Source organism: Pelophylax lessonae (assembly GCF_965119305.1).
Source record: "Pelophylax lessonae genome assembly, chromosome: 7".
Classification (NCBI taxonomy): domain Eukaryota; kingdom Metazoa; phylum Chordata; class Amphibia; order Anura; family Ranidae; genus Pelophylax; species Pelophylax lessonae.
Window position 1 is genome coordinate 117,660,206 of NC_138774.1, and position 15,513 is coordinate 117,675,718.

At 40.8% G+C, this 15,513-nt stretch overlaps 1 protein-coding gene across 5 annotated transcripts in view; it reads right to left on the reverse strand.

Annotated features, from left to right (window-relative positions):
- Positions 1-15,513, reverse strand: part of MBNL3 (muscleblind like splicing regulator 3) — a 207,148-nt gene that overhangs the window by 21,024 nt on the left and 170,611 nt on the right. For all 5 annotated transcript variants that reach the window (XM_082264449.1, XM_082264446.1, XM_082264447.1 and 2 more), the window contains exon 5: positions 13,406-13,642. In XM_082264449.1, coding sequence (XP_082120575.1) covers positions 13,406-13,642 — 237 coding nt within the window. The remainder of the gene's footprint in view (positions 1-13,405; positions 13,643-15,513) is intronic.

The window sequence follows — 15,513 nt, forward strand, 5'->3', positions numbered from 1 at the left end:
TCAGCACCAAATATTATGCTGTGCTTCCACCTTGCCAAGAAGACCAACAATGAGAAAAAACCCTCACTATTCAGACTTAGATGTCCATCTTTTGAGCCAAGACGTTCTTTTGTATCCCTCTATCACCAACTGATCGGCCAAAAATGCCTGTGGAGTATTAACAAATGGTGTTCAGGAAAACAAAAGAGCCTTCAGAGATGCACTTAAAAACCCAAATATGAAACATGCCTCTAAATGAAGCAGTTATCCATCTAACCAAAAAATAGGCAAACAATTCAACTGAGCTTATTCAATCATCCAAGGCATAAAAATGATATGCAAAAGACAGCATCCCATTTAAAATATTGAGATTTCTGTCAAGAGAACACCTAAAAGATAAGTTCGGATTGGCTCTTACGAATTACTGCAGTTTATATTGTACACTGCTCTTTGAAATGCCTTATTTTATAACTCTAAAATATTGCATTGCATTGTAAAATAAGTATAATCATTGTGATTATCACATTCATACAGTGGAATAATTTATTTTCTGTTTCAACTATAATAAGAAAAATATCAACATATTTATTATGGGATGTATTACAGCTGCTCAATTAAGCTATTTCAGTTTTATGTGGGTGTGGGTGAGTTGAATCACCCTCTAGCTTCCGCTAACACTTGGGGACCCTAAAGGAAAAATCTTCACACAAAATTATCCTGGTCTGCCAAATCATGGCAATCAAGAGAGTCTAACCCCTCAATCAGAATTCCATGTAATCTAAAATAATTAAACTCACTCAGAATTTAGGCAAGACCACCTTGTTTTGGCTACAGCATGCAAGTGGACCTGGGAACCCTGGTGAAGAGGTCTGATCTGGCTCTGTGTATACTCACCACTCCAGCAGCCCGTATTTTAAACCTTTGCACCATTCCAGTGCTGCAGCCACTGCCAGACTCTTTAGCATTCAACACTTCTGGAAGTCCCAATGCCTTAATTCTCTGCCACACAATGTGGTTGCCTCTTTCTAACCTTATGTCACTGTTCTGTCCTGTAGTGACACAGCTTATGGAAGAGCACATTGTGAGGGACAGAGGCATCTAATGCTCCCAGAAGTGTTAATTGAGTAAGAGCCTGGCACAGGCTGCAGCGCTGGAATAGCACAACAGCAGGAGACACAGGATACCAGCCATGAGTATATTACCTCCTATTGCAGGTAGCCAGTTTTTTTTATAAGACAGACAATGTATGCAGTATTTACACCAATGCAGACTGTTAGAGAATATCTAACCAAAGCTAAAACATGTTTTGGCTGAAGTTGAGCTTTAAAAAACTTTGGCCACAGAGATATGTATTTTTTTTCTAGTGTCTCTTTTACAGGTTATACTGTACAGAGCATGAGCCACAGAGGGCAGGCAATATTACTCTAGGATTAGGTCACATGAAGCCCATTCATTCTGTGTTTATATCTCTAGCAGCCTTTTTGTGTATATTGCAATCCCTATCAATGTCAATGGAAGGGGGCCTTGCCTAGGGCCCACTCTGCCTTAATCCGACACCCCTCAAATTTTTTGTAAATACTTTATTATATATTTTCATGTGAAAACACTGAAGAAATGAACCTTTGCTACAATGTAAAGTAGTAAGTGTACAGCTTGTATAACAGTGTCAAATTGCTGTCCCCTCAAAATAACACACAGCCATTTATGTCTAAACTGCTGGCAACAAAAGTGAGTACACCCTTAAAGTGAAAATGTCCAAATTGGGCCCAAAGTGTCAATATTTTGTGTGGCCACCATTTTTTTCCAGCACTGCCTGGGCATGGGGTTCACCAGAGCTTCACAGATTGCCACTGGAGTCCTCTTCCACTTCTCCATGACGACATCATGGAGCTGGTGGATGTTCGCGACCTTGCGCTTCTCCACCTTCCATTTGAGAATGCCCCACAGATGCTCAATAGGGTTTAGATCTGGATACATGATTGGCCAGTCCATCACCTTTACCCTCAGCTTCTTTAGCAGGGCAGTGGTCATCATGGAGGTGTATTTGGGGTCGTTATGTTGGAATACTACCCTGCGGCCCAGTCTCAGACGGGAGGGAATCATGCTCTGCTTCAGTACGTCACAGTCATGTTGGCATTCATGGTTCCCTCAAATAAACTGTAGCTCCCCAGTGCCGGCAGCACTCATGCAGCCCCAGACCATGATGCTCCCACCACCTTGCTTGACTGTAGGCAAGACACACTTGTCTTTGTACTCCTCACCTGATTGCCGCCACACACACTTGACACCATCTTAACCAAATTAGTTTATCTTGGTTTCATCAGACCACAGGACATCATTCCAGTAATCCATGTCCTTAGTCTGCTTGTCTTCAGCAAACTGTTTGCGGGATGCCTTGTGCATCATCTTTAGAAGAGACTTCCTTCTGGGATGACAGTCATGCAGACCAATTTGATGCAGTATGTGGCGCATGATCTGAGCACCGAAAAGGCTGACCACCCACCCCTTCAACCTCTGAAGCAATGTTGGCAGTACTCGTATGTCTATATCCCAAAGATAACCTCTAGATAGGACACTGAGCACGTGCACTCAACTTCTTTGGTCAACCATGGCGAGGCCTGTTCTGAGTGGAACCTGTCCTGATAAACTGCTGTATAGTCTTGGCCACCATGCTGCAGCTCAGTTTTAGGGTCTTTGCAATCTTCTTATAGCCTAGGCCATCTTTCTGTAGAGCAATAGTTCTTTTTTTCAGATCCTCAGAAAGTTATTTGCCATGATGTGCCATGGTGAACTTCCAGTGACCAGTATGAGAGAGTGAGAACGATAACACCAAATTTAACACACCTGTTCCCCATTCACACCTGGGACCTTGTAACACTAATGAGTCACATGACACCGGGGAGGGAATATGGCTAATTGGGCCCAATTTGGACATTTTCACTTGGGTGTATACTCTCTTGTTGCTAGCAGTTTAGACATTAATGGCTGTGTTATTTTAAGGAGACAACACATTTACACTGTTATACAAGCTGTACACTCACTACTTTACATTGTAGCAAAGTGTCATTTCTTCAGTGTTGTCACATAAAAAGATATAATACAATATTTACAAAAATGTGAGGGGTGTACTCACTTTTGTTAGATACTATATACCAATATATTAACCCTCCTTGTAAAATAAAATTCACAGGTAATAATTGTGTATAAAGCATGTCACAATCTATTTAAATTGGGACAATAGAAGTGTTTCCATAAAACAAACATTGGCTGCAAACCAGGAGACATCAATGAATGTATGAGAACAGATATTTATGTATGCAATTTGTAGGAGTAGGAATCCATGCACATGTCAATGGTTACATGCAAAGCAAGAAGGTCAAAGGTCCAAGTACCAGGTCAAGGGTGGCCTTGCGGGGTCGCTTCAGTGATGTAACAGCTGGCTGAGTCTTAATTAGCAGGCAGGGAGCACATGATGGCAATGGGCCAATAGTGATCAAGCACAACAAAAAACAGCAAGCAGAGGTGCGTCATAAGAAGAGCGACATTGTGGACAGGTGAAAAGAAGAAAAAAAGAATGCATTATACAATGTATTAAAAACTAAGCATGCGTTGAACGGTGACTATGGTTAATGCAATATATTAAAACAAAACAAGCTTTATTTTATACAAGAAAGCAGCAACCAATGACATAATTTTGCTCGCCTAACCTATTTCATATGACGGCAGTAAATGGGGTGATTACTTGTGAATTGAGTCATTCTATGCTTTCGATTTTAATCAATCAATACTGCTGCCATGTAGGCCTTGGTCAGACAAGCTGGAAATATAACAGCTGACCATTCTATAACCTCTTGTGAAAATCATTATCTTTATTAAATGTGACACCCAGTAGTCAATAGGTTGTATTAATGGTGTGAATATGACTTGAGTAAATAATGGTTGCTGCTTTAGAATGTGCAAAAATCAATTTATACAGATGCATACCAACTAAAAGCATTTAAACTGCAGAAGGTTTATATTTCATGTGAATGGATGGAATACACACAATGTTACATATGTTTCCAATTTCTACATACGGTATTTTTTCATACCAAACTTAAACAAGATTAAAGTGCATGATACAATTATCTGTTCTTATAAAATATAATAAAACAGTAAAAATTATCACTGTCAGTCTGCTGACCCCTGGACTCACTTACTGGAAAAATAAAAGGAGAACTGCAGGGTGAGCAAGAAAATTGACTATAATTTCATGTAATGTTAAGGCTGAACTCCATGGCATGATTATAAAAGCACAAAACAATGCAGCTCTGTAATTAATACATCATTACTTTTATATTGAATTTGAACAGGGAATCAGACTTATTCCCTGTACAGCAGCGCTCAAACTCAGTGAGAGAAACACAAGCAGTTGGGCACCTTTCACACAATTGTTCTGATCGGGGTTTTCAGTTGGACCTGATCGGGGTTTTCAATTGGACCTGATCGGACCATCCCGCTCTCTATGAACATGTGTCCGCTGACAACTGCCGGCATCCCATTTGGGCCGCCAAAAACAGATAGATGGGGATCCGTTCCCCATCCGTCCGGTGGATCAGGTCAGATGACAGTCGAATGGAAAGGGACAGGTGGTCCATTTCCATCCAACCGCCCCATAGAGGAAAGCGGGCTGTGTCCACTCCGCTCTGCATAGTGAAGCGGATATGGACCTGCCATCTGCCTGCTCAGTGGGGATTAACGGAGAGATCCCAGGCTAAGCAGGCAGAGCCAATGGACGGAATTCGCCCCATAGGAAAGGGGCCTTAGTTGTGCTGCAGTGTTCATGCACATCTTGATAGGAGCAGAGTGACAGGAAGATGAGCTCATCAGTTTGCTGCTTCTTCTTTTACTGTCCAATCACAGGCTTAAGGAGAGCACGGCCTAGAAGAATCAGGTCTACCTTGCCAGACAGGGATCTGCTGTGCAGCAGAGCTATATAAACCTCAGGACTGAATGGACAGGAATACAACTCCTTTGTCAACTAAAACTGTTTCCATATGTGTATTTCATAAGTACATTTAGCTGTTTGCCTGGAGTTCAGCTTTAAATTTCAACCACTGGGTATTTTGTCCAAGCTCCACATAGGTACTTGAACTAAATTTTAAAAACAAAACACATCAATTCACTTGCATTGGTTGTGTAAGGATGTGTTTACTGCTATTGCAAATACTGGTGATGTCAAATTATTGTGCTGTTGGCAGTCTTGTGGGGACATTTTAGGATATTGGATGTGCAGCAGTGCATACAAAAACTGACACATGTATACACCTATTTTTAAAGCTTACTGTTTTGCCTGAAAGTTCTCCTTTAAGATGCATCGGGTGGTCCGTAAAGCATCAGCAATAATTAACTAATTTGTTAATTTTGCAGTACAGTTGTACCAGAGGTGAGATATGTGCACAATGCACCAAGAAGGCAATAAAAATAGACACGCTCAGAAAGGGCTGTTCACACAGGCATGTGCATGCCACTCTTTCACTCTCACAGAACGCTGAGCAGCGGGAAAGCATAGAATGTGCATGCATGGGTAGGGAATTAAGCCAAGTGTTCATTAGAGTTGGTGAGGCTACACTTTCAATGCTCCTTACATCCTGCCATCTACAGCCTATAAAGTAAGCATTCTTTTAAAAATGAAGTACTGCATGTAAATATCCCAAGGACACTGTAATGTATAGGGATGTTTTATAATTAAAGGTGAACTAACCATTTAATTTAAACCTATTCATTTTCACCGCAAAATAGATCACTTCACTACTTCAGAGCTGGCGTGGGGCCCATGTGTCAGAAAATGGCAGTTCACAGCAGAAACTTGCTAAGATAGATATTTAGCTTTAAAGTCAATCTACAGCCAAAACTGGATTATAAAATTTCACTAGGGAATGTTAAAAATTTTAGGGTGTTTTTGCCTTTTTTACACTGCAGGTAGTGAGAAGAAATCTCTCCAAAGCGAGGGGCAATCCGAAGCCAATACAAGGGCTGAGTTTCCCAGGACAGGGATGCACAGGTGCTTCCCATCAATCCCCATCCAGGCAGTCCCATTGAGGTCTACTGGGACACAGTGGTTGCACAGACACAGCTGCTGCTTCCAATCTGAAATACTGTCTGCGTTTGGGTTCATGCACCCACACAGATATCTCACTAGAATCAGTAGTGAAGACCGTGCAGTTACTGCATCCCAATAAACATCAATGGGCCTGCCTGAAGAGGGATGCATGAAAACACCTGTGCATCTCCATGGTGGTAAACACATCTCTTGCACAGAGTACGCATTGAAAGGTCCCAAGTGAATGTGGCCTTAGCTATCAGTGAAACCGGTGTCCCCATTTAAATATTTCTCTTTATCTCATGTTCAAGCTCCAAACGTAAAAATGTTTGGATTTCACATTTTCCATGTCCCAACGATAACGGTCACCAGGACAAACTGAAAGGATCAGTCTCCTCAGTGACACAGACCGCAATTAAAAAAAATAAAAATAAAAAAAAAGTTCTAACCCCTCTGAAATATCCGAAACAAAAAATAACTTTTTGGCCTCTAATACATTTTAAGGCTGGATTCACACATATGAAGTTTTTAATCAATGGAAAAGCATAAAAAAGAATATTAACACGTTTTAATGCAAGTAAAGACACTCAGAAACGTGTGGCATGACACATGTCAATGTGTGTTAATGATCATTGACGTCAGCATGCATCCTGGTGACAAAACCAAGCTTTAATATATAAGGGGGGTTGTGAATTTAAAAGCTATAAACACCAGTTGCAATGGAGTTGATTGTAGATGTAGTTTCATCCATGTAATGTATCTGTTAACATTGGGATTTGTTTAGCATACAGAATCTTGGCAATAAAACAAAAAAGTGTGCCCATGTCACTAAGGTCACTTGCCATGTAACCATAATCTACCTCGAGAGACTGCAAACTGCTGGCTAGTCCCAATACACTATTTTAGTATGTAATGTTAAGAGAAAATGTCCTTACTTGTCCTCTAGATGTTGACATAATCCTGAAAGACCATAGGTTATACAGGCAGGGACATCAATTAACTAACGCTACATTGTTACGAAAACATGCATACCTGCAAACTTTTCTTTTTTTTTTAAGTATAACTAAAGGCAAAACGTCTTTTTAGTTTTGGGTAGAGCGGAGATGGATTAGAACACCTATCAGGCTTTTATTACGGTCTGTTTCTTTTAGGGAGATGCACCCCCTCCATTTGTCCCGGTTACCATTATCATTGTAAGTAATAGTGGGGAGATCTTTCTCTGGGGACACTAGTTTTGGTGACCTTGGGGGCCCCAAGGGATTGGCAAGTATTTCCTCTCACTTTTTGTTTTTGCTATGGGACAGGAAGTGAAGGTAAATCTCCCCAATGGGACACAGATGGCAAAAACAATCTGGCAGGGGTTACATCCATCCCTTAACTATCCAAAATTGAAAAACAAAAAGGTTTTGCCTATAGTTTTACTTTACCCTTCACCATTCTTAGACCCTAGTAATTCCTGTCCAGTACTTTAGGTTAAGAAATTGTGGGACAGAGCTCTTAATTCTTCAAGTTACAGTAGCACTTTAAAGTGGTAGTACAGGCCTTTTTTCTATTTATACCTACAGGTAAGCCTATAATAAGGCTATAAATTAAACATCTTCTAAATGTGCACCATTTGCGAAAAATATTTACTTTAGCAGCGCCGGTGTGGCAACCATAGCGAGAGCTGTGCCACGGCCGTGACTTCTGCACGTAGAGTGATGTCCTTGTGGCTCGGCCAATCATACAGTCGCACCCTCACAAACCCGGAAAGGAAGACCGGGTGAAGATGAAAGCCCTGTCAGCGATGACAGCGCACTGCTGAAGGGCTTCATTTTCAGGTAAGTCTTTCATATAGTGCTAGTATGCAATGCACTAGCACATAACAACACTTCTTTTTATCATATTTAAACATACCTTACAAACTAACCTATGAGCAACCTGCCTATTGGCCCCAATCCCCCTTTAGTTTACAATTCTGTTGACATAAGTTGAAATACATAAAAGATCGAGTGGTGAGAATTTGGCAGGGGTCCTGATTCTGTTTGCCCACTTATTAAAGAGGAAGTAAACCCTCCTCAGGAAGTTGTACCTATAGGTAAGCCTATATTAAGGCTTACCTATAGGTACTGTAAATATCTCCTAAACATGCACCGTTTAGGAGATATTTACCTTTAATGCAGCCAGTGACGTCACTGGCGCATGCGCTCTGAAGGAACGGCAGATCGTGCCGTTCCTTCAGAGCCCCGTGCCGTGACCGTCGGCTCCCGCGCGCGTGCGCGGGAGTGACGTCACCGCGGCTCCGGCCAATCAGATGGCCGGATGCCGCGATCCCGGAAGACGGGCGACTATACATGTCGCCCGTCATACAGGTAAGCGGACGGCACGGCGGGGGCTCGTTCTAAGGTAAGTATTTCATAATGAGCTACTATGCGATGCATACTAGCTCATTATGTGTTTCTCTTTCAGGATGTAAAGAAGAGAAAAATTTTTTTTCTCGGTTTACAACCTCTTTAAGTTTGAAATTCATGTCAATGATACGCCATTGACTTTAATGTAGTAATTTAGACTACAATTCAGAGGCTGCTTTTAACCGGTTTCGCATAAGGTTGCATTTCTTCAGGTTCAGATGGCCCTATTGGGGTGAGTCTGGATTGCTGGCAAAGCAGATGAAACACAGCCCTTGTATTGTCAAACTATGCATTTTACATGGAAATGGCAGTGTTTGACATGAACACCGTTGTCTTAAACAATAATGCAGTTTAGCAAAATGTGAAAAAGCAGAGCAAGAAAGCTGAATTACACTAAAAAAATGACCACGTTTTTTCCAGATGTGGGTGAAGTGGCTCGCCAAGTCTTTTACAACTTTCTATAACAGGTTAGCTAGTTTCTGTTGTCACCAGCTGAGCTGGGTTCCTAATATATTTTTAATATAAAATATAAGTGGAGAGAGAGGTGGTCCCAGCCACATGTTCTGTCCTGTCCATGCTACTTATACCAGATCAAGAGAGGATTATGCAAGTATTTCTATGTTTCACTGAAGCTGCCCATAGCTTCTTGATTGTATTGCTGAATTCTCATGACAGAGTATATCTGTCCTATTACTATCTCACATACATAATGCCAGATAACTAGGACTTTGTTCACTGTATTATCCTCAGGGGCCCCTGCAAATGGACTTTTCTACATCATTAATCTGTAGGTATCTCTATAAAGAAATACCTATATATACCCTGGTGTATGTACACAATTCCATCAGGACTCCTAAAGGGCCCTTTGCTGCTATTAGTTTTTACATTAAATGTGTGTATTGTATTCATATTTTAAATATAAATATATTTAAAGCTTGTATAATTTCTATACTGGTGTGCATTTAGGTTTATGGTTAATGTTATATTTCCTGGTTGCTGTAGTTCTTCTGCTTTTAATTACTTTGATTAAATTACTGGTAATTTCCGAGGAAGGGAATCCCCTCTGTTTTGAGACCTTGTCCTGGGTGGAGGCACTGCCAAATTTAATATCAAACCCACTTTTCCACTTATTGAAGGTTCTGGTTCTCTTATTTAACTACAGGTACAGAACAATATATTGTATGGTAGAGGGACATTTCTCATAATCAACCACACTTCCAACTGTTGCTGATTTTGAGGGACTGTCCCTGATTTGGAACAAAGTTCCTCTGTCCCTCCTTCCTCCTCCTTTGTCCCTAATTCTGGTCTGATCTATAGAATTGTGTAAAAAAAAAAAAAAAAAAACACTTTTTAGCTATCAAAAATTGTTTGCCAATACTAAACCTTTCATCCAATTTCTAAGGTGCTGCATTTGTGAATTTCAAAAGCCATTATAAAGGAATAGTAGTGTTAAAAAAACCCACTTGTGGTTTTAACTAATCATTTTTTTTTTTTTGCATAAATCTCCTTTAAGAGGGTGTGGCAGGGGGGGTATGTCAAAAGGCTACATACGTTTGCTAATCGGTGTCCCTCATTTCCATCTCAAAAAGTTGGGAGGTATGTTATCATAAAATAGACTGACTGCAGTTTTTTTTATGTGACCACTGCATGGTGAGCACAGCCTGCACTGTGATCAACCAGTCACATGTCTGATGTTTGCATGAATACGAATATTAACATTTCCATCATTAATGTATTGAATGGTTCACTATTCTTACATTTATTATCATACATCTTTTTACTACTTCATGCATATGGGTCCTTCTGTATATGTGGAGTGCTAGGGGTGGTTGTGTACATGTTTTTAAGGTGGGTGTGGTGTGAGGTTTGGTACCATTTTAAGTATTTGCTATCTTGCACAGACTCTTTGGTTTGTACTTTTTCTGTGTTTTTTTTTTAATTAAAGTTTATATATATTTTTGCAGCCCAGTGAGTGTTCGGTTACATTCACTATTTGCATTGGTTGGATGGTTGAGAATTAAGTCCGTTTTTTTTTTATCTCAGTGTTTACCAACATTTCATATGCACACAATTAGAGCCCATTCACACTGCCGCGACTTGTCAGGCGACTTGTCAGCCTGACGAGTCGCGGTCGGTCGCGGTCCATTGAGTAATACAGGACCCGTTCTAATAGGAGCGACACAAGTCGCTCCGACTTAGAAAAAGGGTCCTATACTACTTTGGGGCGACCTCGGAGTGACTTGCATAGACTTCCATTATGTGCACCCGACTTCACAGGTCGCCCCCCGAAGTCGTGTCGCCTCAGTGTGAACCGGCTCTTAAAGAACATCGAAAACCAATGTTTTTCCTATTTTGGATGCTGTGAAAAATTTAAAACCCCTATTAGTTTTTCCTTCACTTCCTCTCAACACCACACTATCCAAACAAAAAAGTTTTAGCTGTAGATGCACTTTTAAAGACTAGTTAGCTTGAAATACAACTTTACTTTTAATAGCTTTTACAAATTTGTAAAAGTATCCATGTGTACAGAAGAAGCAATAGCTGATGATAAATTTAAAATATAACTACATGCATTTTTTTCTTAAGTTTTGGATAGAGTGGAGAGGCTAGAACACCTTTCACGTGTTTATTGTGGTCTGTGCCCTCAATGGGACAAAAAAAAGGAGAGGTGTTATAACATTCCCTTACTCTACCTAAAATGAAAAAAAAGTTTTGCTTTAAGGTCTACTTTAATTTTGCTGTGCAAACACTGATGCATCTCTACTAGTACTTTAATGATTCTCATATTGGTCTCAATGACCAAGAAAGGGGTGGGAGAGGGCAGGGTCAAACTCATCTTTGCAGGAAAAGTCAAGATTTGCATGAAGGTATACCTTCCAATATCTCTGAATCTAGTCATCATTTACAGAAGATTTTCACTCAAGGTACTATAATCTCAACTTTCACATTATCCAGGTTTGTTTCTTTAAAGAAAATTTTAGGGCCTGTTTGGTATTCTTCCATGTAAATATTGGACAGTACATATAGTTACATAGTTTGTGAGGTTGAAAAAAGACATCAATCCACCCAGTTCAACCTATGATGTGTGTGTGTGTGTTAGTACATTGTATACCCCTGTATGTTGTGGTCTTTAAGGTGCCCATCTAATAGTTTTTTGAAACAATCAATGCTCCCTGCTGATACCACTGCTTGTGGAAGATAATTCCACATCCTTACTGCTCTGACAGTGAAGAACCCCCTACGTATTTTAAGGTTAAACTGTTTGTCCTCTAGTTTTAGTGAGTGGCCACGTGTCTTATTGTATTCCCATTCTCTAAAAGGTTTGTTCCTTATGCTAGGGTCCTCACCAGTACAGTATTTGTAAATTGATATCATATCCCCCCTCAAGCGTCTCTTCTTTGGGTAAAGAAAGATCGAAAAAAAAAAAAACTTTCTTTCCGTCTAATATGATCAGTTCCAGACACTTTAACATATTTTCTGTGAATGTTATTACAAATGTTTTCATACAAAACATCTAATGCTTATGCGACCATTTTCATATTTTGACAGAACTATTTTAAGTGAAACTGCTAAATACACAGTTGAAATACATATTTCGACATTTGACAACCCTAACTTGCCAAGGGATTTGGAATTCAGTACAGGCAGTCTTATGGTTTCTGCACATTTTACACATTGTACAGGCACACAGGTGACACGTAGTTTCTGATAAGGTTATTGTTGTGGTTCAGCATTGCAGCTTCCTATGCCACCTCTCCACCTGCAGCCTCATCTTTGGATATTTTATCAGCATTGCACCTAGTAAACATAGGCTGTTTTAGGGAGTAGGGGTAAGTTTAGGGTCCTTCAGACACATCTCTAAGCCACATGAGATGCTGATTGAGGAATGACCCAGTCTACAGCTCAAAGCTCAAAAAAAAGGAGTTTGGGTTCGAGGTCAGTTCAGAAGACACCCAAACGCATTTCTACAAAGGACCAGTAATGCTAAACCAAGAGTTAGCAGAGTGACTTGAATACGAAGGTGTATGTATTGCAAGAACATATGCAGTATATATGTACTTTATGGAATAATTTAGCAGTTTGACCATAATTCTGCAGGAGGCATTTACATAACATGTACAGGCTGAAAAACAGGCAATTTCTGTTATTTACAAAAATACACAAATTTGCCAGTTAGGCTCCTTTCACATGGGTGCTGCGGTCTTGTGATCTACAGTAGATAAATTTGTTAGCAGCGGCTGGCTCATTGTTAGCAAGTGATCAGGAAGTGATATGCCATTTTTAAGAGGGATTTCATGCTAAAATCCCTCTTCACTGCACTGCAACCACATTCATTAGATGCTGCTGCAATGCAATTGCAGCATGGTGCCATTTAGTTCTATGGGACTCATTGGCAGGTGGTATCACCTAATGAAAGCAATATGCCAGACTTTTTTTTTTTTGCCACAGCCACAAATATATGTATGGGGCCATCCAGCAGCCTTTGCTAGGTTTTGATAGGAGGCTGACGTGCATTAAAAACACAACTCCACCGCATGGTTTTTCCACACCGACAACACCCATGTGAAAAGGGCCCTAAGGAGCAGTGAAAAACTGTAAAAGAATAAAAAAATGAACACTTTAGAATAAATTGTACAAAGAACAGAAAAGACTGTCTTAAATCTGTAAAAATTGTATATATGCCCCCTATAATTTTACAGTGGAGCAATTTCTAAAAAGTGAAGAGAAATCTCTCCATTGCTAGAGCAATTAGATTTCAGCAGTCACCTAAAATATCAGCAATAGAGAAGTTTCTTGGTCCTCTACTTTTTTTAAACTTGCTCCAGTGTTTCTTCAGTAAGCAATTTCAGCCATGAGTAGCAGTGTAATAACTGCAGGCCCTGCAATGGGTTAAGTACATGATAATTAGCCCCCAGACAGCAAGACTCCAGAGAAAGACTAGGCAAGCCCTTACCATAGCAGCTGCGGCTGTTTGGTTCACCTGGTGCTGAGCTGCCTTTATTTTGGCTTGCAGGTGAGCAGGGGGGTGAAAGTACTTGCATTTCTCCCTAGAGCATCTGCCTTTGATGTAATCCATGCAAACTGTTACAGTGTTCTCGTTGGTGTCGATCATGGCAATATCTATTGGGTGCGCATAGCGGCAATCATTTTCTCCTCGGGTACAATTCCCACGCTGGAATTCTCTGCAAACCTGGACAAGAGAAAAAATAAAAACAGAGTCTTTAATATGATAGAAAGATGTGCATTTTGTTCCACTGAGTACATGTGACACATCAGAGTCATTAATGCAGGCAAAAATATGGATATTAACGCAACAGGAACTTCTCCACCAATAATACACACACACACACTGTTGGGCAATCAATTCTATCGATGGGTTTGTACAGCGCTGCACACATCACATACCATCCAATCTATGAAGTTCCATAAGCAGATGCTTGGATCAGGGTTTCCAATGATTAATGCCGGAACATACAATGCCATTTTTTCTTTGATAGCATGGCATATTTGTTTTTGACACCTGCATATACTTCAACACAACCCATAATCACCCATCCATTTTAAATGTTCTGGATGCATTAAGAAAAGCAAAACTCATGGCAAAATAAAAAAGTCCCCTCCATTGCAAAGGTTAGGTGTTTCTTTTTGGCCTAGAGAGAACAGGAAAAGCAGTTTACTTCCTTACCCCAAGCTCCCACAGGCCTATTGTAGCTGCACAGCCTCTCACCAGAGGTTGCTTCTCTGCATCACACACACATTGATGTCACCAGGGCTTTTTTTCAGCGGGAACGCAGTTCTTGCACCTCCGATGGGTGCTGGAGGATCTACTGATGCTGGCTGCTGGGAGATCTATTGTTGCTGGAGGCGATCTATTTTTGCATGGCAATCTATTGTTGCTGGTGGAGGATCTTTTGATACTGAGGGCTAAGTATTGCTAGAAGGAATCTACTGTTTAGGGAGGGGTCTGCTGGCTGCTAGAGAGTCTATTGATGCTGGCTGCTGGGAGATCTTTTGCTGCTTCTGGGGGGTGCGCGTCTATTGCTGCTGGATCTATTTTATTGCTTTTCTTGTTATCATAACCTAATTCTATACATTCCAATACAAAATTAAACGTGGCTCTATATTCTCTAAAAGTGGCTGTACTGGAAGCTGGGTAGGGAGTGGAACCAAGGGTCAGTACTCAGAGGTTGGAAGGGGTGGAACCAAGGATTAGTGCTCGTAGGTGGGTAGGGGGCGGAGACACAAAGTAACTTAAAAGGTGGAGTTCCTGCACCTATTCTCTGAGAAAAAAAAAGCCCTGGATGTCACCATGTATAATGCAGGACCATTGGTGCAGCATTGTAAGCGAGGATGCAGAGGGTAGGACTCACAACCTATAGTGTCAGAAAAGAGAAGAGCACTGACTGTCAGGGGAAAACGAAGGTAAATAAAACTGCCTGTGTTCCGGGCATGCATCTTAGGGCACATACTGGCCAGCCAACCTGATACACTCACACTTCTGTTATTAGTAGGGTCACTCAGATTACTGTCTCGGGTCAGATTTACTGCTTTCTAGGTCAGCTCCCTGCTCACTGGAGGTCAGATATTCATTCATTGTCCAATGAGTAAAACTGATGAACTGGTGATTTTGAAAGTTGCATTTCTGTCCTTATACAACTTCAACAAACATTTCTAAAATAAAATAAAATGAAATAAAAATTCTGAATTGCAATTCAATGAGGAAGCTGATCAGGTGACACTGAAAGTTGCATTGCTCAACATTTAGGATAAGGTGGCAGTCCCAGAGCCCCTGAACCCTAAGCAAGGTACAGTATATCACAGATGTGGGCTCCCTCAACAACCCTTCTCTCCACCAGAGCTCAGTTGCTCCAACATAGTTGGGATGTCTAATATGGGAATGGAGTTGTAAAATTATTCACCTGGTTAAACTGATTCAATTCCTGCAATGGAGAGGTGGTGAGCAGGAAAGTGGATCTATGAGTATATCTTTCTGGGTAGTGGGCTATCAGGAGGCACCGTCACTCCGCCATGACCATGAATGGGGAAAGTGACAATGCCTCT